General features: G+C 45.5%; 1 protein-coding gene across 1 annotated transcript in view; it reads left to right on the top strand.

Annotated features, from left to right (window-relative positions):
- csmd2 (CUB and Sushi multiple domains 2) overlaps positions 1 to 25,946 on the top strand; it is a 115,833-nt gene that overhangs the window by 21,294 nt on the left and 68,593 nt on the right. Inside the window, exons 3-5 of the mRNA XM_086136422.1 lie at positions 4,227 to 4,339; positions 12,609 to 12,803; positions 16,038 to 16,245. Of these exons, the coding sequence (XP_085992548.1) occupies positions 4,227 to 4,339; positions 12,609 to 12,803; positions 16,038 to 16,245 (516 nt within the window). The remainder of the gene's footprint in view (positions 1 to 4,226; positions 4,340 to 12,608; positions 12,804 to 16,037; positions 16,246 to 25,946) is intronic.

Below are 25,946 nucleotides of genomic sequence, written 5' to 3'. Positions count from 1 at the left end.
TAAGATGCCGGCCTTGGGCAAAGTGACTTTTTACATTACAGTTGCCCTGACGTGGAAAGATAAGAGGGGCCTAAAGAAAGCCGGACTAATTGGTTGTGAATTTCATTTTATAAGCTGTAGGAATTAAGTAGCGTGAATTAAGTTGTACCTCCAACAGCTAAAGTCAAGTGTGGAGCTTGTGATGAGTCACACAAACGCACTCCAACTGAACTGCAGCTTCCTTTTTCTTTTGGTCATACCTTTAAAAATAACCAAGGATGCATGTAAATATGGATTATTTTTATCTTCTACGGCAGGAATGGTCTTGTGCATGTGAAGATCAGCCCTAAAAAAAATGATATCAGTTATCATTTTGCCAACCTGCTGTTCCCACGCATTCATCAGGCACCCAGGGAAGAAAGCTTCACACAGGTGCTTGGAGAAACCGCACGAGACTCCCTTGAAGCGAGGCGAGCAGGTTACCAAATACGCTACAACGGAACCTCGTACCTTGAGGGACAGAACGAATCTGTACGTTATAACGGTAGTTCGTTGTAACCGTTTCCAATAAAATGGCCGCCAACGACGATGTAAAACGCGGTATGAACATTTAGAGATGTAAAAACATGAACACGTAATACAGTGTAAACATGCCGTGTGGTATGGCGGGAAGTACAACAACGTACCGAGTCGATCAGTAGCATTGCCAAGCAACAGAAGGGAATCCCGCGCTGTCCATGTTGTTCATAAGCAAGGTCGCCTCAGCAGTTAGCTTCCCCCGGACCGGCGTCACCAAGGCCTTCTCGCTATTTTGTGAGAAAAATCTGGTCGTGATCATGAAGTTTATTTGTAAAGGTGGAAGCAAAAATCGGCAAATGGACTTTGAAATGTGTTAGCGGTGAAAACGTATAAACGGGGTACGTTGAAACGAGGTTGGGCTGAATTTCGTTTTCCCACGGGAAGAATCACGTTTCTATCTCGCTCTCGTTATTGGTCATATAAAGCTCAATGGCTTAGTGTTTTGTAAACAGAACAATGGACTATTCTTTCCCAGAGCACCAAAAATCCATCGCTGCACACAAGCCCACCCCCCCAGAAAATACACCCTCTATGTCCCTATGTCTCATCTCATTTCTTGGCTAATACCTCCCTTCCACTTGGCCATCAAAATCCTGCTGCTCGGTCTATTTTTCAATTGAGTTTTTTCTCCTCGCTCTCCTTGCCGGGAAATCAGCTGTTTCAGCACTCTGTTCCCCTTCCATCCTGAGAGCACGCGCTCGTGCTCTGGCGCGCACGCGCACGGACAGGGAGGCACACGCGCAGGCCGAGCGATGGGCGACGCCAAAGGATGAATGCCCTCCTACGGCCGTTGTCCGTTCCCAGCCGTTAACGTGCGGATATTTCCAAGGTAGATCGCAAACGTGCTCAAACGGAGACGAGCCGGCCGGTGCGTGCGCGCGAAGGTGTGCGAGCGTGAATCCAAATAGCGACGCCGCTTAATGAAGCAGATGATGATTCATCTCCTCGCGGCTGGAGCGTCTCCATTCCTGTCCTCCCAACTAGCGGCAAGCCCTCATTATTACCATCTCGCCGGTGTTTCTTCCTCCGCCGTTATCATCCGGTGTCTTCCCGGTCCGTCTGTCTTCCCTCCATCCCGTGGTTAGTGAAGGGATAATTGGAAGCAGAGGCTCCTCATTGAGATGATGCTGAAGCCAGTCAGGTGGAAAGTTTCCCTACATCGACTCTCCCCGCACGCACGCACGCACGCACGCACGCACGCACGAGTATATTTGAGTCACATGTTGCTGAATGCGCATACAATTGTATGAAGGCGTGCATACCAAGGAAGGATTAGTGGAGCCTCCAATTCAAGAGAATTGTAAAAGGCTTACAGTAAGCAGGCAAGTTATATTATTCTGTATACTAGAAAATACAATTTTTGGTGACAGGCAAAATAAAGAGAGGGGGAAAAAAAATTCTCCTGGTGTCAAGGGGTCTCTGGTTGTGCCTGGTCCACTTCAGTACTCCACAAAAGGAGTATTCAGAAAAAAGTAAAACGAATTCAATTTCAGTTCAGAGTCATAACGGTTCTTCGGAAAATGAGAAAATTTGGCGACCCAGTCCTTTAAACGCCTTGGCATGTCTCGTTGAGAAGTGACATCTGATTTCTTGAGCACATTGAAGACATGTCATGGTGTCCAACCCAAAAAACGTTCTCTCTCCTGATTTTCTAGAAAGTGGGGTCTGCTCGTGGCCAAATATTCTCCTATGGGAGGCTTTGAAAAAAGAAAAAAAAACACCCCACTGGGTCTGAGTGACAGGATAGCTTTTCTTTCCACTTGGTGTCACTTGTGAATTTCAGTTGACTGAAATCTGTCATGAGCCTCAACTACAGTAGCCTTTCAGCGAGTTTGATAAAAAGAGATTTTAAAGGGGACAGGCAAGGCGTGGCTAGAGAAAAAAAAATTGCTCATTTAAAGTGAAACCCCAGAAGCAGTGGAGATCTAAAACGAAGATCAAGCATCATTGGATTTTGCTACATATATATTTGTGTGTACAGTGGACGTAGGCGGGTACGTGTGTATACACGCGATGCTAAACAGTGCATGCGTCTCCGTGTGTGTGCCGACGACGGGTCGACCTGTCATACAAAGGTGAGAGGTTTATGGCGCAAGATCAACCCCTGCTGTTATTTATGACACCAGAGCTGGATGACTGTGTTAGAAAATGAGATCTGCCTTCCTGTGGAGAGCTTTGGGATGGATTGCCCACGATGGACCCCGGTTTGTTTCGGCAATGAGCTCCTGCCCCTCCCTCAAAAAAAAAAAAAAAAAAGGGTCCACGTTTGGACCCGGTGAATTATTTCCTGAATGCAGCTGGCATCACTCGCCCGGCGTAGTCACGATAACAATGCGAAGTATCATTCGATGTCAGTGTAGCGCTGCATGCGTATGAGCTTGTTCTTACCACTGTGCTTTGAAGTAGCGTCTCGCGTTAAACAATTAGAGCCATCTCATCATCATATGCAGTCTAACTTAAGCAGCGCAGGATCTGCTCTCTAAGTTGCTATAAAGGGAAGAGGCACAGTGAAAACACACCCGTTGCCTTGTCCGGGGCAGTGCACACTAATTAAAAGCAATTATTGAAATATAATATTCAATTTCTGCTTCCTTAAATGACACACAGTGGACCTTTAGCACAACAAAGCAAGGCGCAATTCAGTAAAAGCACAAGAAGTCATAAAGGACACATAAATGGTGTATATTTATTCTAGGCGCTCAAACAAAAGAAACATAGGACATATTACGCATCTACGTTTAGTTTGACTTTATCCACTTGAGATACCATAACACTTACAGTAATCTCCTTCTGCTTCTCTCGTTTTGCACTGGCTCCAAGTCAGCTGTTGGGTAGATATTAATATAAATCACGGAATACATTCAGGAAATGCTGATTGAATACAAGCCTAGTCGGGCTCCGAGGTCTGCAGACTTGGGCCGATTCGGTAAGTCCAAAGTTCGAAGCAAACACGGTGAAGCGGCAATGAGCTGCTATGCCGCACGCAAATGCAAAAGTGAAGTCAGCCCCGAGTAAAAAAAGAAAAAAATTGGTCAAAGAACAAATATGTGTCCTTTACCTATGTCGGAATTAGTGTCGTTTGTCAACGTTCCCCCTGCTCAGCTCGATATTCAAAGCGCGTGGCTGGTCTCGCACTGCAATCGAGCGGGAAGGCCCCCTTTGTCACATGCATATTTTATTTCCCAATCATGTTGCGGTTGGAGAAGTGCCAGAACTGGCCGACGGACTTACAGTTACAGTGCGTGTACTCCGCTTCTCTCCCGAAATAGCAAACCTATTTTCTGTTCCAGCTTACTCCCACATCGAAAGCCTTCCGCGTGGTTATTAGAGATGTTTGTTGACTCGGGGCCCGACAGTTTTATGTTTGCCTACTCAACTGTTTGCTCATTCTTACACGGTGTCTGATTCGCCGCATGATTGCAGTCCCTCAGTCTGCGCTGAGGGAGAAGAATCTATCGAGCTTCGCCGCCTTGAGGAGTTGTCATTTCAAATTGCCTCTGGATGATTCACGACCTCATTAAACACAGACACGCGGGGAAAAGAAAAAAAAGTTAGCCCCCAATGTGTCACGAAGCAGCTGGCTAAATTTGTGACCTTGCGGCCAAGTCTGTTGTGGATTCAAAGCGTCTGATTGTTATTGTCCCCCCTGTTTGTTTGTTTGTTTTCAGGTTAACCGGGTTCCAGCTGCCATCGCCCATCGTTAGCACAGGCTCCAGGCTCACATTGTGGCTGCTATCCGACTACGCGGTGAGCGGCCAGGGATTTAAAGCATCCTATGAAGGTAACATTCCTTCATTGTTTCCCATTAGAAGAGAAAACGACGCTATCTATCATCCCAGCGAGCGCTTTAAAGAGATGTTACTAAAAGGCAGAAAAGAACGCTCCCCAAGGGCGAGGAAAAGACTCGCGTTATCTGCAGATGGCTTGTTCGGGAAAACATCACGGTGAGATGTCCTTCATTCGAGCGTCTTTGGACGAAGCTTCAGCCATGATTGATTAGCACGAGCTCGCGTGGCTTCGTTGAAAACCGCCGCATCCGGCCAGGTTATTATCGCTTTCCTCTCGGCGCAGACATCGGATTCTTTAGGAGCCGTGCTTTAATGATATTAATGACCGCACTCCTCGGTCCTCCTGCGCGGGAGGTGCGGTCAACCCGGGCAGGGGAGGGAAAGATGAGTCGCTCGACTAATGAGGCTAATTACCTGACAGAGGGACTGTCAGTCGTTTCAAGCTCCCGCGACTATCAATGGAGTAGCGTCAAGTCCCGGGGGAGGCTTGAAGACCGCCGCGTGCGGCGAAGTGAAACGGAGGAGCGAAAGAAAATGTTGACCCCGTCCACAGGGGTGCAACGTATTTCTTGTTTTGCTGAAAGGCAAACGGAATAGCCATCACGATACTCGAACCTCCTGCATATCGTTGCTGTAGGAAGACTCAGCCCAGGCTAAGCTGACAGCGTTTGACTTCCACGTTGTTGTCGTCGTCGACGTCAAATTTGATTTGGTGCGCATGACGGGGATGCTTCATGAGACAGAGGCGTAACGTTGGACATTCCGCTTATTGCACCGGATTTGGTTTGCACGTAGCATGAGAGAATGGGAAGAGGTCGACTTTTTGGAAAAAGAAGAGGCAGCGAGCAAAAGTCAAGTCTTGATTGAGTCAGATGATCACATTATATTACAAATGAGTTTCGGTGTCATTTTTCTTTCGCGGATAATCAATCACTCATCCATCTATATCATAAAATCCTTTCATTTCGTAGATGACAAGCAAGAATATATCATGGATTTGGTTATATGAAACAGCCCGTCAGATTTCTTCTTTGATTGCGTGCATTTTTTTGGGGGGCATTTGTATTCACCGATGGATTTGGACACCGAAATAAAATATCCTCATGATAATATTTAGTCCCAACGCAATTTAAGAGAATGAATCGATTAAGCACAAAGCGGTGTGGCCCATTTAAGGTGATTGAAGTCAAACAAAATGAGTGGATGACTTTACATTTGTCGTCCATGCCCTGCACTTCTTAATGACTTGTGTACAAATGCAGATTTAAAATTAAAAAAAAATAAAAAAAAGAAGATCCCGCAGGTATTGTTGGCCACTTTGAATAAATCATTGTTTGCTAAATAGTCATCATGAACAACGTTTGGAATTGAACTCCAAAGTCTTCCTGCCGGTTCCTAATGGGGGTTGCACAGAGTCGGCACTCGGCAAAGTTCTTTTTTCCCTCCTACACTCCCGCTGGAGCTCGAGCCAACTGCTGCACATACGGCATGAATGTAACATTTACTTGAGGGAGATGTGATATTTGCATAATTATAAAGTATAGCATGGCTGATTAGTGTATCCATAATTCAGTTCAGTTACTTTTCTCCAAGCGAGTTTATCATCAGTACAGGCTGCACAACGGCAGTTTATTGACCTTATTTGAGCATTCGTGCCACCGGCTCATTATGTTTGCAAGCACTCTATTGGTCTGAGATCATCTCTTTGACGTTACTTTCAGCCCACACATCAAATAAGACAAACTGCTACCTGGTAAACTGCCCCCCACCCCCCCCCCCCCCACCCCACCCCACCCACCTTCAAAACAAAACGTTGATCATGGACCAGTGGAGATTCTCCCGTTACCATGACAACCTTCAGACTCCCCTTCCTTGTCGTCTCCCACCCATTTCCAATCTATTCACTCACGTTTACTCAGTAGCTCAAGAGAAACCGGAGAACGGACAGACTTTTTTTGCATTGCACTCTCTTAGTTCCCCTCTCACCGACCGTACCGGATTACTCTTTCCTGAACAGCTCTCCCCGAAGTAACGGGATGATGATCCAGTTGTGCGGCGCAGACTTTGTCTTTCGTCAGCTGCGCAGACAACCCGTCTCCCAACTGGGTCAGCCAAAGAGGAAATTGCATGAATAAACAAACCTCGCTGCCCGACGGAGGCACTCTACTGTATAATGAAGTCATTTCATGTTTTTACATGTTTTGTTTTGTTTTCTTCTGACTTATGGACCAGGAACATTGAAGCATCGCATGGTGCGAACGAGGCATGATTTGAAGAACGATGTTTCATAGTGATATTCAGAGTTTCATCGCAAAAGGTTCAGTCATGGCCCAGCGGCCGTTTGCCCTTTTATTCTCTGTAACAAATGCGCGCGCGTGTTTGTTCCGAACGGTTGTTGTCATTCCAAGCAATACTTCCTGTGGAGGAGAGATAGTCTCAATTTATCCTGGCGGCTATTAACGCTCACTCGAATTTGTCACTTGCAGGCATTTGTGCGAACGAACATTCTGGGTCCGCGTGGTGGTTGAAGCCAAAACTGAGTCCAAGAGACGCGTATGTTTTGAAGCCGACCGCTTCGTCCTCTGACACGCTTGTAATCAAGCGATGATGTGGCTTCAAACTAAAATGGCGTGGTGGAAAAAGATGCTTCAATATTTGAAGAGGATGTTTTCTTATTGTCTTGATTTTTATTTCATTTTTTTTTTAAACTCTTTTTACGCTTCCTTCTGGGCTTTTAGTTTGTTTTCTGGGTGCGCGGACAGGAAGCTGGAGACGAATTGCTGCGTTCAAATAAAGTGACTGCTTGGTGTCTTGGGTCGGAAACACAAAAGCGCGAGACTGCACTTTGAGAGCGCCGAGCCTGCGTGCAGGTCGCGGTAGTGGCTGGGCCTCAGCTGGTGCGCAGAAAGCGGAATGGGAAGGAAGGGCGAATCGTAGCTCAAATAACGGAGGTGTGAAAGGCTTACCCAAAGGTAGACGAGGGTGACTCACAGTTGCGAGCAAGAGCGAAGAGCAGGTTTGAAGCCCAGCGGCACAGTTCACGCATCATTATTCCTGCACAGTGCTCACCGTCCTCCGCAGCCAGCCGTGCATTTTTTTTTTTACCCACAATTGCTCAAAATGATCTCGTTACCTCACATAGCTGTTTCTTACCTCTGTTTTTGGGCGAGAATCCCAAAAAAACAGAATGAATATGTATGTATAGAGAGAGAGAGATTTTAACGTACTCGATCTTGACACTTCCAAAAGTTTGCGCGTGCATTTATTTATCAGTTGTTTTCTTTGGCACCACCGCACAGTCCAAAATCCGCAACTTTACCTGAGTGTGTAATTAGAAATCCCGCTTGACTTCTTGTAAATGTCAGCTTCCCAACCCTCAGGATTGTAGGCTTTGATGTAATTACAGCACCCCCCGCAGCCCTCCCCCCACCTCCATTCCCCCATCCATTCAACATCCTGCCATCGGCCACAACGATTTGAGAAACCGCTTCCTCTTTGGAATTGTTGTTTTGATGACTTATACAGTAGTTTGAAGGCTGACTTGGGTCTTTGCAGTACGATGAAAAATGAGCAATGGGCTGAGTGGGATAGCATGATGAAGTAGGCTCACTTTCCGATGGTTCAAACTTTTATGATGACCAAGGGTTACGTAAAATTCACGTTAAAAAAAAAAAAATATATATATATATATATATACTGTATATATTGGATACCGAAACTACAAAGAAAACAAACAAAAAAATCCTTCAAAGCGCAGTGCTCCAAATACAAAATGAATGAATTGCAACATGTTTTAAAAGTCACACTTTTCTTTTTCATCCAGTCTCTTGACATGCAGTTTTATAATCCTTATTGTCAGGCAATGTGGTGCTCATTTTCTTGTAAATAAATATCCTGTCCGTCCCGAAACCATTTCTTTGACTCTTTATGCTCATTCACGATGCCACTTTTTGTGTCCTCCTAAAAGTAATTTCATTCTTTCTCCTTCGCCCCCCCCAACCGATTTAGCTGCCTTTGCTCGTGAGTATACTGTCCCTTTTCTCCCACGTGTTTCTCTCTGCACAATCCCTGTTTTGTGTGGATTAGAGGCTGTATTGTCTCCAGATTAGATTGTCATTGTTTCAGGCTGGGATGAGGCGGGAATATCTCACCGAATAGACATTCACCCACCAGTTAGTTGGGTTTATATTAGAAATGCCTCGGAGTCAGGGAGGAATTATAAAGCACTGCAAACCAAAGCCATTGTTGAATGAATACCTCACTGACAGTGTCAATCAACTGTCATGGTGAACTGGCGGGTGTCTGCAAAACCCAGATTGACGATTTGGGTGATGAACCGGTGTGTCTTTGTCGTGCTCCAAAGCAATTATGCTCTCTTCGTTAAGAAAATGCGGATACGTCCTATTCTTCGGTTTCCATCAAGCAAACGTTGTTTTGTGTGCGTCCCAAATAGCACGGACTGAAACACGGCGGCAGAACGAATGATGACCTGCAACTGTATAGGTTTTTCTTCGACACGGTTTTATTTCTTGATTGAAATGTTGCTTTTTCATCCATGTGATCTCTTCCGACAACGAGCCAAGATCCATCTGACCGTCACGTTCGGTTTGGTCCCCGATAGTCGTCACTTCCTCACTTAGACCGATTGGAATGCAGACCCGGAAAGCATATCCAGAGACGGCAACGTCGGCGACTTTGGTAAACCCCTGTTTATAATTAAGCGGCTGCACAATAAATCCAATTAGGATTCCAGCCGTGTTATCTTTTGTGATTAAATACCCAGATGGTTATGAACAGGAACGGGTGCATTTTCACTCCAGCTATAATTGATATCAACCACCCCGAGCTCCTACTTGGCTGCGGTCTTTAATCATTTATCCCGCATACGAGCTCTTCTGTAATGTGTAGTCGTTCATCAGCAAAGAGTTATCGATCAAGCATCGCTCCGGTCCCTTCAAGACCTTATTGACTCCAGACTTGTTAGCCAGTTAAATATCAGAGGTCAGTCATAAGGTCAAGGGAATTTTCTTTGGGGCTTTTCACAACAGTTACAGGACACATATTCTGCCGATTGAAGTCAATATGCGTGGCGTGCACCTTAAAGAGATCTAAGTGAGCCCAAGTGCAGAACGTGGACGCTGTGTATTCAAGTAGATGTGCACCGATGACTCTCCAAGGCTGTGTCGTAGAGCTGGCGTCACATTTCCGAGGAAGAAAAAAAAAAATGTAATGCCAGCAAATTACCCCTCTCGACAGCCGCAGCTTTATTTTTGGGACAGATTAAAATCATTACATGGTGCGCATTAAGGAAAGCCAGAGCTGGTCAGATGCCATCGCTAAAAGGGAGGAAAGGCAATTGTACCCCGACGGTAATGCACTCGAAATGGAGAAAGCTCGAATACCACAAAGCACGAGCCATGTGTGGCTTGCTTCACTCTCTCCTTTTAACTCCAATATAATCATTGCGCATCATGCGTGACCGTTGAACATACTGCAAATGAATTAAAGGTGATTGGTAATAAGGTGGTTGCTATTGCCAGCTGCAGGACGGTCGAAACCGAACACCGTGGTCCTATTTCTAATACGTCGTCAGCCAATTGCTCGTCTTATGAGCAAGTTATGAAATATGACTCATTCAGAACCAGCGGGGCTGAAGAATTGTGGATGAAAGGACCGTGCTCATCAGGAATGAGGAAAAAAAATCTCGCAGTTTAAATGGTTTCCCCATGTCGTCACTCTTGTATCTGACACCACACCCTAAATATGTGAACTCGGTGCATACACGAGCCGACTCGGTATTCTTTCAGCAAACCCTCGCACATAATACAAATGTGAAATCTCTTGACGGCTCATAAAGGATAAGACATTGCAGTGGTTATTACCGATTCAAGATCCAATATAAATGTAGCACAGCCGCGGTTTCAAAACCTCCATCATTTGCCGTAACGCCCCCCCCCCCGCCCCCACTCCCCTCCCCATAAGAACAAATGCCAGCACAAATCAACAAGATTTAAGCACACGGACCCGACGCAGAATTTCACTCTCCTAAGCTCCACTGGGGAGGGAAGCAAGAAGGTGTAGATTTTAGTGGAGTGGGCAAGGTTGAGTGAAGGCATTGATGAGTCGTTCCGGCGTGCCTCTTCGACCTCGAGCCAGTGCTGCTTTTAACTTAATTAAGTAGACAGTTCATAAGATGTCCATTGACACTCCTGTTTTTGTCAATGTGACAAAGACAATCGGATTTTTCTGTATAACCGGAAGGGAGATGGCTTGCATTGCGTTGTTTCATTGTAGCCGAGAGAGCTGAAACTTAAGAACGCTTTGAATCACGATTGCATTGGCGGAGTGCATTCCAACGTGTCCCGTGTCCGAGAGGTTCCAGGTTGACGGCATCCCTCCCGAGCAAAGCGCTGCATCTATCTTCATTTGCCTCGGCACGTTCACGGTCTGGCACTTCCTGTTCGCATATTCCTCTCTGGTGTGCCGCGACTGTTTCCAAGGCAACCTGGCCAGCCGGGGAGAGAAGCCTGGCGGAGGGAGGGGCAAAGCGGGGCAAAATAAGGAAAACAAAGACAGACGTCATGCGGATTTCTTTTCAACACGTTCATTATCATCCGTCAGTGTTTGCCTGCCTGCTTTATTTGAGTGCAGGTATAATGAATCGGACTGTCTAAGAATGTGACGTGGTGTATTTCTAGGTCGCTACTTCTGAGTATTTTTGACGCTCTAATCTGCAAAATCTTTTTTTTTTTCTAATCTTTCTGCACAGCACAGATGAAGTCAATTTATATTGTTGAACAGCCGGCAAATGAGATGAGGTCTCCGTTTTTTTCCTAATACCTGAATCCATGCTACACAGATGGCGTGATGATTGTGGATTTCCTCGAGGCTCCCCTTGCTTCACTATTAGCCGTAGCATATTGCATTGGACATCATTTCCTTGTACAAATATCATCTCTGCATAATCTTTACATCTCACCCGACACTGCGGGCCGCCGTTTTATTGGGTTTGGTGTTAGTACACGCAACCAGGATTCATACATAAAGCACACTCGATCGCCTTTGCACAGCCGCTTGGTGCTCTGTGGACAGCGATGCGTTGATGGACGGCGGGCATCCTTTGCCGTCTCAGCAAGAGGAAGCGCGTCGAGCGTCTTGACCCCCCGCGACGAGCCGCGTAACGGCTCTCCCATCCTGGTGAATTATTGTGCCGCCGCGATAGCCCAACCCTAAAGGGGGGGGGGGAGTTTTGGGACGGGGCTTTTTACGAAAGTTGACAGTTTCAAACTGTACGATGCTGGATCTTTTTGGATATCTTCAAGCAAGATACTGCAAAGTGAGGCTGCTGATGTTGCTTGTAGTATGAAATAACGTACAAAGTCCATCATTGAACAGTGGCCTCGGGTGTCTCGGTCTATCTCCTGTCTTTTGTTGAATGCACAAGTGGCGCATTTCTTCATCGGGGCAATTCCAGTGCCTGTGTGAGTTCCGGGCAATATTTGTGCAATGTCTCTGACTGATTTCCCATTTTCTTTCAACTACACATCCGCTCGCTTTCCGTAAGGAGCTCTTCGGTTTTTGTGTCATGTGCGTCAGGATACAACTGAATGCATTTGAAATGGAAGTGAAGCGAATATGGTGATGGAGAGACGCCAGTGAACAGTGTAGCGGCATGAAAGCCATTCTGTCCTCCACAGAGTCCCCGCGGAGACACTGAGTTGCATCCAAAGTCCAGGACATGCTCTGGCCAGCTCGCTGACTTTGCATGGAACAGCACAGGACTTATAGCGGAAAGTCGCAATGCATGCTTATGCGCGCAGTGATTTATCCACACACCCCAACGGCCTATTGTTCCTTTTGTTCAAGACTCGGCAAGCTAAGGCATTATCTTCCCCGTGAGAATAGCCCGTTTACCGTAGGCATAGCCATTTTGCTGTTATTTACCCACAGAATGGTGCTTAGAAAGCTGCAGCCTGTTGTTATTATTATTATTATTTTTTTTTAATTCATCATCTGAAGCCAAAACAAGTCCAGGAAGTAAAACTTTCTACAACTGAATTTGTTTGAAAGCGCATACGGTCAAAAATGAGACGACTTGAGACGAATGAGAATGGAGGCAATTTGGCATTCATGAATGATGCAATTAGATTGATTTGCGATTTATGGTTTTGTTTTTTAGATCAGGTATCTCACCTTGGTTTCATATGACCCCCTCCCGATGTTTTCGGGGCTTCACTCAATCGGCTCTTCTGTCTCTCCCAGCTTTGCCCAGCTACACTTGCGGTAATCCCGGGCTGCTTCTCAACGGTCACCAGCAAGGGACCACGTTCAACATCGGAGACAAAATCCGCTACAGCTGCAACCCGGGTCATGTGTTGGAGGGCCACACAACCTTGTCTTGTCTTGCCACTTCAGCGGGGACCGCCGCATGGGATTTCCCCCTGCCCTACTGCAGAGGTACGTCACACGGCAGTCTCATACCGTATTTGACTAGAATTGCAGTATTGTCATTCATGAAAAACAGACATACAGGATTCTGATATGCCTGGGTTACAGTAAAAAAAAGTAAAATAAAACAAAAGTACCTGCTCTAATGAACACGCTAGTACTTATTGCGGTTCTATTCTCCTCTTGACAAAACATCCACCGGTTAGCTTCCAGCTTAGCTGCTGTGCATATACCGATATCTTATTCAGCATGACAGGACCTCATATGTTAGCTACCAGCCAGGCGAACATGCCAGTTGCCCCCACCCCCACCGCCGCAGTCAGACGGTACCCCTGCAGCAAGCACCTGCCAGTTTGGACTGTCTGAGCCAAGCTGACAGTCATCCGTTTTCTTTTTTGACATCACTACAGGTGATTATACCATACTTCGTGTGTAAGGCTGACATGCGGCACGTGTGCACATTTCCATGTATGTGCATTTGGCACGCACATTTGCTGCACCTCAATATGTGGCTCGTGTCGCCTTGAGATGAGAACGTGAGCCATCTGCATCCAAGCCAGGAGTCAGGAAGTCCACACATGAGCGAGCACACATGGCTCACACACATGCCAATACGTGCAGCTACATGCCTGGATACCGACAAATTAGCATGCATGCGTTTTAATGACCATTCGTCGTCAGGAATTTAATTTACTTGTGTGTGTGTGAGTGTGTGTGTTCTCTTTATTATTCACCACCAGCTTGCCGTTTAGAACCCAAATCTGCGATTTCATTTTCCTCAACAATGCTCACAGAGACTCCTCGGGCACTCAAGGATGTGATTCTGTCAGCTACTCAGCCAAAATTACATGCAAGTTGTTGAGTCTGGCAATTTCCCTGGTGATTAATTCCAGTTTCCCAGTAGCACATGAAATTCGACATGTACGCCTGCGGGCGTCTTCACAAACGCGGAAGAGAATTTTTAATGACACTCCAGTTACATGAAGTGGCTGCCCACTTATGTTGGTGCAGAACTCGCAATCTGCTCTTTGTGGCGGCAGCCAAATGCTTCTTGCCCAATTCGGACAGCTGACCTGTAATTGAGGGTAAGCTATTGGTGGCATTCAATGACTCGCGTTTCGTAGCTTTGACATGGTGTCCGTTTGTCACATAACACTCGCCGCAGACTTTACGAGAGGTGGCTGTTCAATTTAAATTAAGATGTTCAATGAGAAAAGTGTTAAAAATGCATTTACATTGGTTGAGTTCGGTCTGGCAGCTGTTTCTAAGACATTTTCGAATGCAGATTCCAAAACTGAGTTGTTGTTTGGTTTTTGTTTTTTTTTTCACCTCGGGTTTTGTAGCTATTGGATCCCCATTTTCTTAAAAAAAAAAAAAAAGTTCAACAAATGCATATGTATGTACATAAAAAAAACTAAAATTGAACAGTAACAAGCTTTGTAGAAAAAAAAACTGCATAAAATGATTTAGTCAAGTTACAACAGGATGGCCATGGTTACTGTTGGGGGCAAAGTGGCCTGCTTTCACCCGCGTGTTCGTTGAATTTCGGATGAGGAGGATGTTGGTTATCCAAATACAGGCTCGAGTCGATGAACAGTACCTTCGAAGGGTTTATTTTGCGGAATATTCCGGGCACCCGCGGTTTACAGACAATGGCTGCAGTGGTCACGAGTGCAAAGAAGTAGGGAGTGTTCCAATTTTAAGTGCTGATTGCTTCAAGGACGCCAATTTACGCTGCAGGCATGAGAATGTTATACAGCGTGACTAAATATGGGCAGAATACACACTTCATTAACAGGTTAAGAGAAAAGTCAGCACTGCTCTTCTTAATTCCGAGCAGGTAAGCTTTCTGTTTGCAGATATGGATAGGACAGTCGAGCCTCGTACGAACCTGTACGTTATAACGGTAGTCCGTTGTCACCGTTTCCACGAAAATGGCCGCCAACTAGGATGTTTACTACACTCCGAACCAGTGAAATCACTGCAGTGTAATGCCTCCACATCCTCGTGAGAAACCGTGAAATCTGACTGCTTCAGAATACGTAACCATATTCTGGCCTAGATAGTCGATCTTGGACTGTACAACGGTATCGTGAGGCTCACCGTGTCTCTTTTAGTATCTCCACATTCCGCATGCGCTCGTGGCAGAACGAAGCAAAGAATACAGAGGTGAATTTTGGAGCCCCATACTGCCCTTCAAGTGTGGAGAAGCTAGCTTGTGCGGAATTTCAATGCACACTCTCTCTCTCTCTCTCTCTCTCTCTCATCCCATCCACTGTCACTCCCACCGCAACGAGCAGCCATCACCCTTCCCGCCATATCCGCCGTTCTTCAACTCCCAAGCCTTCACTTCTCTCTCCGTCACCCGTCTTCTCCTTCTCGGTGCCCTTCTACCTTGATTTCCCTCCTATTTTAAGTTCACACCTCACAGGTTTCCGCTTGTCTGTAGACTCTCTTGCCCTCCCTCGAGGGAGTTGCCGTTGTGACAAGTAGGATGGATGACAGACAGACCGAGTTGGCCACCCAGGGACGAGTCCCACACTAGACTGTGAGAAAGGCACACACGATAAATCAGTGGGGGAGGATCATATTCGCAAGTACTACATTTTGTACCGTGCGCACCGTGTATCATTATTCTCACACGGGAATCGTTAAGTTCCGTGTTGCAGGAAGCGATGAACATATCAATAGCTAACCAGGAGACTAATCCGTGCATTCTTTAGTATCCGATAGTCTCTAGTACCGTACTCTCACCGTGGCGAGAGCGACTTTGATGAACATAAATATGAATTAATCAGGGTGTAATTATGCCTCCCTGTGTTGCATCATGTTGCACCAAGCACTCAAGCCCCACTTGCACATTTTCAAATCAATTTACTCTTCTCTGGCCTACATCATTGAGGTTGAAGGAGCAACATGCGCACTGTGCGTCTTTGTCCTCCATTCGGATCCTTTCCCGGCAGGATGGAATATCAAGGCAGATCTTGAACTGCAATGCTGAGCTCGTCTCATCTAAAATTGTGTGTAAGATTCCTGACCTGAGAAGTATTTTCTCTTTTTTTTAAAGATGCCAAACAAAAAAAAAAAGATCACAACGATCATGGAGACATTTTACTTCTAAAGACCAATTGCTTTTAAGGCCACTTTTTTTTTCTGTGTTCAATGTATGCAACAGTCAGTTTATTTATATTTACCAATTCCAGCTTATTTCGGAAACAATTGTTCCTCCCCTGCCCCCTGCAGCGGACGACGGGTGTGGCGGAACACTTCGAGGCCAGAGCGGAGTCATCACCACTCCCAATTACCCTGCTGAGTACAACAATAATGCTGACTGCACGTGGACCGTCCTGGCCGAGCCAGGAGACACCATCGCCCTGGTCTTCTCCGACTTTCATCTGGAGGATGACTACGACGTGCTGGAGGTCAGCGGCACCGAAGGCTCGTCGCAGTGGTGAGTCGTCAGCGTTTTGTGTAAAGCGCCTGAGCCGCGGGATGCCTTGCGATTTTCTGAAATGCTGTCCATTGAGTGGAATGGAGCCATTTGTTGCCAATAATCCATGACGTGGGCGATGCTGTAAATGATCAGCAAAAAAAGAAAAAAGAAACATCGCAGATGGCATTCACAGCTTTGCTTCCTGAGCGTGTTACATGTGACTTCATATTTTAAAATCGATGTCTCACTCACACGCGCGGTTATCCTTTCAATTAGTCAGTCTCCAACTCACATGCTCAGCTCTCACGACGAAGGACATCATGATGTCAGCGTCGTCCTCTCGCCATCTGTGGCAGCTCCCACTTGCGATGACAACTCTGTCAGCGCAGGAAGTCCCGAGTGAGCCCGACACACAAACATAAGCATGCGGACCGGAGAGTTTTGTATAGATGCAACCAGAAATCCACGCACGACGTACAGTGTATTCTCACGGCACTCGGCACGATCCAACAAAAGGGAACCGCTCAATTTGAAAGACGTCGCCCTGTAAATAGCAAATAAAGGGCTCGTTTCTGAAGTCAAGACCCCAAAACGTCTTACAAAACGACGTGGCCGGCGCGATTTCTCGTGATGGTGCGATTAGAACAACGTGTGCGCGGCTGAGGTCGGAAATGCTTAAAAGCGAGGTTCAGCTACAGAAGAGAAAATGAGTACGTGGCACAAAGGTGCTTTGCGCAAGAATATCATTCAACTCTGTCAAATGCGATCAAACACTCAACGCAGCGCCGCGTTGATCTGACACACTGTACAGCGTTTGATGTCTTCAAATCTCCTTCTGCCGCTCACAACAATAGAACAAGGGGATTCGTTACAGCCCATTAGGGCAGTCTTGTTTGACATTTCACATTCACAATCATCCTTATGTAGAACACACAGGGAATTTGTCTCCGGTAGTATAGGCTTCACTAGTATTACGATAACAAGCAACTACGATCAACAATGTCGTGACATCCAAGTCTCGAAAGAGGTTCCGATATGTCAGGGTACCATTGTGGATTAGTAGCACCCCGTGCGACAATGTGCAGAGTCACCGAGCGGAGATCAAGTGATCAGCCGTGCGATGCAACATGATGGCGGTTGTGCAGTTGGTGCGGATAATCGTCGCACCATTTTTTTGTAAGTGACCAGCAGCAGTAATTGGAGTACCACTTTGGGTGTGCAATTAGAAAGAAAGTCCTTGAATGCGTTTCAAGAAGTATTGGCGCAGCAGAGGGCGACTACTTTGTCGACAGATGTAACGAAACGGAGGCTTCTCTGTGGTCGTGATTTGGGCTGCGCGCTCTCCGGGTTATCGTTTGTTACGCTGTGACCTGTTTCTCATAACGCCGACTGGCAGGATTGGGAGCACTTTGCTTCAGAGCTTTGCCGGTAATTCACTGCGGCGTCACAAGTCCAGTCACGTCTTCTCGGGCTCGACCGTGGCATTACGCCCGCTCCTGCGACCCCCCCCCCCCCCCCCCGCGCTACGTGCGAGTTGTAAAACATTTGAGCGCATCGTTTTGTCTGATTGTCTAATGAACGTCTACACGCTTTCATGACATAGTCTGTGGTCATTTACGCTAAGTGACGCTCTCATAAACGCAAACAAATCATTCAAGAAAGGGAACGAATAGTGAGAATGTTTTGCAGACTGCATTCATTTTTCTATTTCTCGCCATCATGGGTGTGATATGCTGCTCTTTGAACATGTATTTTTTTTTCCATCAAAAAATGAAATCTATTTTATGTACCAAATCATCCAAGGTGTCAGCTTCCCCGGCTGTATGCTTCCAACCGCATTTCCTTCAACAGGGAAACGCGACATAAAGATGTTTTTAAAAGGGTAAAAAGTTGATCTGCGATTGGCAACCGGTTCAGGGTGCCCCCCCCCCCCCACCGCCCCAAGACAGCTGGGATCGGCTCCAGTACGCCTGCGACCCTCGTGAGGATAAGCCGATTCGAAAAATGAATGGATGGATAAAAAGTTGATGTGACAGATAATGTCACGGAATGTCAAGGATCGTTGCGTCAAACCACCTCCAGATTGTGCCGCGTTCGAGCCACGCGCAACCTGTCAAAGATCTCATCTCGCCGCATCCGAATCCCTTTCTGTTCCACGTTATCATACACTTATCTTTTTCCTCGTCTACCTCAACTGACTCACGTACTCGCTGAATAGATAGCTGAATGACTTTAGACCTTGCGGAGGTGTTTGAAAGTCAAATGTTTCATCCAATAGCCTTCAAAGTAGACCGATACGGTTGAGCTTCGATTTAATTGGTCTAATATTCATCGTGAGTACAAAACCTTGCTTTCACTTTTTTGGGAAAGATTTTGCTGCTGTTGGAGTTAAGCCTATTGGTCTGCCTTGAAGCCACGGATCGATAGCTGCCGTCACCGGTCTGCCAACCAATGGCCCTCCGAGCTTTTGTGTCTGAGTAAAGATTTATAAGCAGCGGCTCTTGCTTGAAGACTCAATCTGCAACGTGTCATCAATCAACAATGTTATCTCCAAAACCTTGTGCCTTGTTGCAGATTGGCTCATCTTAGACCTCCAACACTTTAATCCATCCTCCCTGTGCCTCATTGCTCATACTAAAACCTGCAAGGTGATGTACCGAAGCGAAGCGTTGGCTCGAGATCAAGGTTAGCAACATGAGTCAAAGGCCTCCTGTGCATTCCATCAACTTTACAAAGTTGCTTCGCCTTGTTTCTCGAGGCGAGGCCGCTTAGGCCGCAGCGGATGGTTCGGCGTTGAATTCCCGATTAGCATCTCTCATTAATTATCGTTGATCATTTGTGTTTTGTTAAGAAACAGCAGCAGCGGCAGTTTACTCGACCGTGTTTAGTCTAACGGCCAAACGACCTCCCCGGAGGGATGCCGCTTGGATCGCGATGTGCCTGTGTAAGCATGTCGAGCCATGTGTTACCGCTCACCTTATTCCAGCGAGAGCAACAGAACGCGCAGAGGTTAAAGGCAATGGGCCACATCGCTGCACCCTGACTGGGTGTCTCTTTAGTTGTGTTTACACGGCACCACTGGGATCTGATCTGTCATGTTTAGCAGTCCCTTGGATGCACTACGATCTTACGAGCTGTCCTCTCAAACATATTTGCAGTAAACACATAATGATGCCTCGGAAAGGACCGGTTTGGAAATTTTCCTTGGATTTGTGTGCACAAATTTATGATAATCTCATGAATGGCATTAGGAAATGAAATGGGATGTTACCGGTGGTGTCCCACAGGGGTCAACGCAGGGGTCTCTAACCTTTCCTGTTCTACATAAATATGGCACGGAAATTCATGGTTTATGCGGATGACACAAATATCTTGTGTACTTTGTATGCAGCGGTGGTAGTTTTAAAGTGCTCTCAAAATACAGTTGAGTTGACAGTTAACGAATATGTGTTGAAATAAATGTTACCGTGGTTTGGTGTCACCATGCTGCAGGAACAACAGAACATCATCTTGCCACTTGCCACCCACGAGAGAGCACAAAGATGTGACTGTCTGATCCGGGTCACTGCTCGGCCACAACAAAATATACCGAAATGTTTTAGCCGCCTCTTTTCACGGTACAATTCAAAAACACACACGGTCACTCTCAGCACAAAGCCATGTACAACACATCTAGAGACGATATAGTTTTCTTCTCAGTTAAACTTTACCAGTAAAGGAGAATAAGCCGATCAATCTTGGACTGGTTTAACCTTATTGATGACACACTCTTGAGTGGAGACAGAAAATGAGTCATGTCTTTTGCATCAAAATGACTCACACTGAATGAATCCTCCTACACAACCGCACTCCTGTTATGATTTATTCAATAACATCAAAGGATGCCCTTCACTGCTTACTTTAAAAAAATAAAAATAAAATTCCATGTGAATATTTTTCGGAACCACAAAACCGGATGCTAGTGGTCTGTCCTCAGCGAAGTCTTCCCACTCATCACTTTTTTCTCATTTGAGGTGACATTCAGGGCAACCTGAATATATTTACAGAGGAACCTTTATGAACTCGGGTGAACGTGCCTTGACCAGCAATTACCGGGTCTGCACGGCAGCGTGCCTTCCATAAAAAAAAAAAAAACTCTTTTCAACTGCATCAATAAAATGCGGGAAGCCCAAGGGTGACAGCCAGCCCTCAATGCAAAAGCTCGCACTCTTGGGCTTCAAGATGATTTAAAATCAGTCTTGTTTGGACAGTGGGGAAACGTTCTCGTCGATCAATGTGGCAGATATATGCACTCAGCATAAAGCAGGTAAAAATGGTGACGTTAGAGGGAAACACGGTTGGAATACGGCATAGCTTGGGCCGAAGTCCAAATCTCCGCCTGATCAAATGTTTCAATCATTATTACTGTGGCGTCTACATTCACATACTGTATGAACCCAAATGTGCTTCATGTTTAGTTTTACATTGCACCATTCCACACTTGTCCACCCTGAGCCTCTGCACCTTGGCAAAATAAGAATAAGAATACATTTTATTTGTAAGCGCCTTTCGCAACACTCAAGGACACTTTACAACCAAGAGCAAATAATAAAACCACAGATAAAATTATAAACAAAAGAAGAGAAAGATTCAAGGTGGATATGCAAGTCTGAATAGGTGGGTTTTGAGCTGGGTTTTCAATGTGGGAAGAGAGTCAATATTACGAATATTGGGTGGAAGTGAGTTACAGAGTTTGGGGGCAGAGCGGCTGAAGGCTCTGCACCCCATCGTACTGAGACGGGCAGAGGGTAGAGAGAGGTGGAGGGAGGATGTGGTTGTGGTGATGGGGAAAAAAAGGGATGAGTTCCTGTATGTCTGGGACACATACACGGGCAGAATTATTGCTGGCTCGCTCTTATCTTTTTTTTTTGTACATCGGTGTTGCTAATGTCATGGCATTATTAGGTTGACTATCCCGCTTCCAGACTGTGATAGCGGCGGATTATGGAAGGTTGCTGCGCCCAGTCAACTGGGGAAAAGCTGTGTGATTTGTCACGGCGTGGTTAATTAGCGCACTGTTTGCACGGACGATACGGATCCAGCTTTTGTCACAAGGCCAGTGCCGGATGTGACCCTTGAACGTGAAAGCGCTACGGGTATTTTTGACTTTTATACAGAGGGCCAACATTTCTACCCACTTAGCTTCAAGAAGTATTTGTAGGCTGGCTAGGAATCCGAAAGCAGCTCCGGAGAATATTGGCGCTTCAACGGGAGTTTTGTGTATGCGATTTAGAATACGAGCAAAGGTTGTGCGGCGTTTCCCATATAAATCGCCAAATTATGCCGTATGACTTTCGAGAATGAAAATGTTCAATTACAAGCATTTTCGGGCGATAAAAGTGTCCGGAATTGATGACGGCTTCACTTATTTTCACACAGCCTGCAGATTGCGGCCAGCTGTCGTGGTGGGGGGTGGGCAGGGGGTGGGGGGCAGCATCTTGTTGAGTTGATGAAACGCACGGGATGAGTAATAGCGCTCGAAAAGAAATGTTGATACTTTTTCAGAACACTCACACCTGAGGTTAATTCGCTTTCTTCATGCATTATTTTGACCTTTTATATATATCGTTCTACCCGCTGATGCGCTGGCTTCCTTGTCAGGGGCTTATTCTTTAAAAGGGAAAGTTCTGACTCGGCACTATTTGTCCATTATAAAAAGTGCACATGAGCAGATTGCATGGCAACAGTTTTATATGCCATTTAGTTTTATGAATGTCAGTAAGTTACTGTTGCTAATGGGATGTTGTTAAATCAGGGACACGTTTAATGATCACAGGAACCTCCAAAAATGATTTTTAAAAGATCCTCGTATATTTCTAGCCCTTGCAGAACTCTGCACCAGCCGCTCTCAACAACAGGCACGCATTTTGTAATAGTAGCCCATTATCGCTGTATTAATACTTCATTTTTTCACGGTTGACAAGTTTGAGAGGAACCAAACTCCTCATTTGATTTGTTACCCCGGGAAAGATTTTTATTGTCTGGCTTACTTCATTGAAAGTTTGTTTGTCAATACGGCAACATGGGTGGGACGATGCACCTACCTCCCGACTCGATTCAAATCACAATAGTTGTGTGGCGATTAGATTTATATTACGATGATTGATTATACTGCCATTCGCTAGTATTGGTATTTTTCTCAAACGATACGTTGTTTTCTTGTCTCATGTTAAAACAAAATAAACCATCAACAACACATGAGTTGAATCGTGCACTTCAATCAATGCAGCCAGATGAAAATCAATCACTCTTTCTGACCTTTATTTCAGATGACATGATGCCGAATGCTTAAGACCGCTCTTTCGGCACAACAAATTTGCTCCGCGCTGCCACCTGTTGGTGTAAAAAGTCATGAAAATGGATGATGAACTTTGATTTATTGAATCTTGGCATATAAAAACCAGATAGTTGAGCGAATCGTTTTTTTTTTTTTTGTTTGTTTGTTTTTTTGCACACCCCGCTGCAGCGAGTTATTTATTTTCTAAATAGTGGTTCCATTTAGAGTTAAACTGATAGCAGGGCGGGTATTAAAGAGGTGATTCCGTTCGAATAGGGATAGACGAATAGCAAATCTGATGTCCTTCCTTTTGTTATACTAAAAGCAAAAACGGCCATAATGGAATACGTTGACATTTACGGACACATCCGAGATGACATCAAACCGTTCCTGTCATTTTACAGCAAACAACCAAATGTCCCATCGACTTTTGTTGACACGCTTTCATCTGATTAAAACGGTGAAATTCTCCCTGCCGACTCTCCACGCAATCGGTGTGCATCAAATAAAACGTGTCAGGTGATGAAAGCTTTATCTACAGACTTTAAAACGCAGCATTAACCTTGAACCAATCGAATAGTCACTTTGATCCCCGCAATGTGCGCTTTGTTTGCGTCGCTTCGTGTTTTCACCGCGTGCCACTTTGTCGCTCACCGTTTATGTGTTTGTTCTTGATAAGCCGTCAGTTAAATACGAGGATGAGGGCGCAGCAATCAGTCCTTGAAAATGACATTTGTTCAAAGTTATGTTTGGTCTCGTACAGTACAATCTGGCCGAAAACGATGCTTGGGTCAATGAAATCGGGCGGCTTGGATGAAGACTGGCCGATATGCCCCCAAAGTGTATCGCCTCAGTCAATATGTTGAATGTTATTATTGATTTTTAATCTTTCTTTAAAAAATAATATTTATTTTAAAATGTAAATTTGATGTTAAAATGTCATATTTAACCGAAAATAAGAGGTTAAAACAACCATGAGAATTTTAAAGATTAAAAAAAAAATTGATAAAACCAATCAACAAAAAAAGAAACTCTTTTTTTTTTTTAAACGTAATGTGCTTAGGATGTTGTAATAGTGATCTTTTTTCTTTTTTTTTTTTCATGGGGTACACGAAGAGGTGTATGATTGTATGCATTCCTCCAGCTCGAGTTGGCTTTTAATGCCCACTGTGCTCGATGTACTTAACTTTAAACGCATGCGACATGTTTTGAGCGGACAGAAAGAAAGAAAGGGAGATGATGGTTGACGTGTTGTTCTTCGCGGAAGGATTTTTTTTTTTTTCAATCAGCGTCCTAATGACATGTTCAGTGACAGCGGAAAATTAGTCCACAAGAGGGATACATGAACCCCTCCGAAGACAAGAAGACACCCTGCCGGGACCAGAAAACTGCCTTTAAATTAGACTGGAGCTGCTAAAATAGAAGGCGGCATATGCTGTTTGTTTGGGGCCAGGGAGCATGTCAGCCCGATGACGTTACAAACTCCCTTCTGTGACACTTTACCGCCCTCAAGGCCAAAACTTTGACCGGTTGATGGTTTTTCTTTTGTTCCAAGAACTCATTGAAAAGTATGAGCGGTTGAGTTGTTTGGAGCGGCTTTACAGCGTTAAAGCCCCTGGTGCTTGGAGTTGGTGTTTTTTTGTTTTTTTTTGTTTTTGGATACATCTGAAGGTCAAAGCCAACATTCTCCTACTGCCACGCCAGACTTTCACACTGATTACTTTCCCTGAAGGGATTTTGCCTGTCTGTCAGGCGTACGGCCATTTCAGTGTTTCTGCCTCTGTTCTGTATACTTTATCGGGATTAGCCTGTCTTGTGCTGTCATGCTAATCATGAAAATGCCAAAAGTTGAGCTTGGTGCTTTAAAGTCACCGTGACCCCCCCCGCCTCCCCGACTCTGCTACGCAGACTTGCATACAGAGCAGACTTGGCCTTGATCTCCTAAAGCAGCTGCGACGACAAGCGACGTCTATTTGCTGGCGGAACGATCCCTGGGCCTAACTAAGCATGGAAATGCCCACGTGTGAACATGAGCTGTGTTCATTAGGGTGCAGTCATGCCCTAAAAACTGTTTGAACACCTTTGATCCTGCTGCGGAGCCGCTTCAATCCGAACGCCTCGACTCCACCCGTTGCTTCGGATGCATACCGCGGTGAGTGCCGAGAATACAGAACGGATGACAAAAAAAAAAATCATGCCGTGCAGAAAATAATAAATCAAATAAAAAGGACATTTGACAAAGGTTGTGCGGACGAAAGGCATTCACGGTGTTTCACAAAAACAGTCCCTCTTCGGTACGGGGGACCGTTTGGACTGCAGGAAAAGGAACCAAAGCTATTATCAAACCAATCAACTCTTAAAGCAGAGAAGGTGTAAGCTTGTCGTTTAGAAAGCACCCTTAACCCATCATGGAGTCCAGCCCATGTCCGCCTTCCATCAAAAACATCCTCCTCTTTCACCTTGCCTTGGCCAAAAGCCATTTAATTGGACTCGAACTCATTAAAGAAGTCTCTCAGTCAGTGGAGCACCGGGCCCGAGGAAAAGAAAACGGATTTAGCGCCGTGGTCTCAAGACAATCGTAAACGAATACAGGAAGGTGCAATGGAGCCATAGAAAGCACAGAGAGCCACAACATCCTTCAGAAGACCTCCAACAGGCTGCTCCGCACTCACTGCACCGCTCCCTGAAGTCCCCTTCATTTTCAGACTTATACGTTATGTGGAGGAAAGGGGGGGGGGGGGGGGGTCGACTTTAGGAGCAGCCACACCGACGACGTAATCACCACGATAAATGAGGTTTCACTGTACTTGAATTTGTCGCGCACTTATGAGAGCCCTTTGGTTAATTTGATTCCCCATTGTAACAATTCATGTTGTGAGGGTGAACTATTGTTACATTTTAATTTTTTTTTTTCTTTATCCCAAAATGTATATATTCTCCGATAGTTTTGTAAATAGTGCAGCTAGTGTTTTTGGAGTCATTCGCAGGATTGCAACAAAATCTTAGACGGGCAGCTCGTGATGATGCATGTCAACACACAAACGACATCACACCTTTTCAAAGTTATTTGGCAGCCGAGGCTGCCTTGAGTCGTCAGGGCGTCGTATGATCAAAGCGCATGCCCCCGAGTGACTTTGTCCTGAACGAACAGCACAAGTGCCTGCTCAGCAAGAGCCCTCGTTACTACACAGATCAGGAGACACATTAAGTGTTTGTGAAGTATGGTTTGCAATTCCTTTTCCCAAAGCCTGGAAATAAACTACCTTGTTCCTGCATTGTCATTGATGGTCCAATTTCTTTTTCCTTTTATTTTTTAAATTTTTTATTGGCCGACAATTTGGTGAAGTGTTGCTCACATTAACTTCCCACTTGAACACTCTTTCTTGTATATCTAGAATGCAGA

Source organism: Hippocampus guttulatus, chromosome 18 (assembly GCF_054856545.1).
Source record: "Hippocampus guttulatus isolate MCC_2025c chromosome 18, RoL_Hgut_1.0, whole genome shotgun sequence".
Lineage (NCBI taxonomy): Eukaryota > Metazoa > Chordata > Actinopteri > Syngnathiformes > Syngnathidae > Hippocampus > Hippocampus guttulatus.
The sequence above is the reverse complement of the archived record's forward strand: the minus strand, read 5'-3'. Positions and strand labels throughout refer to the sequence as shown.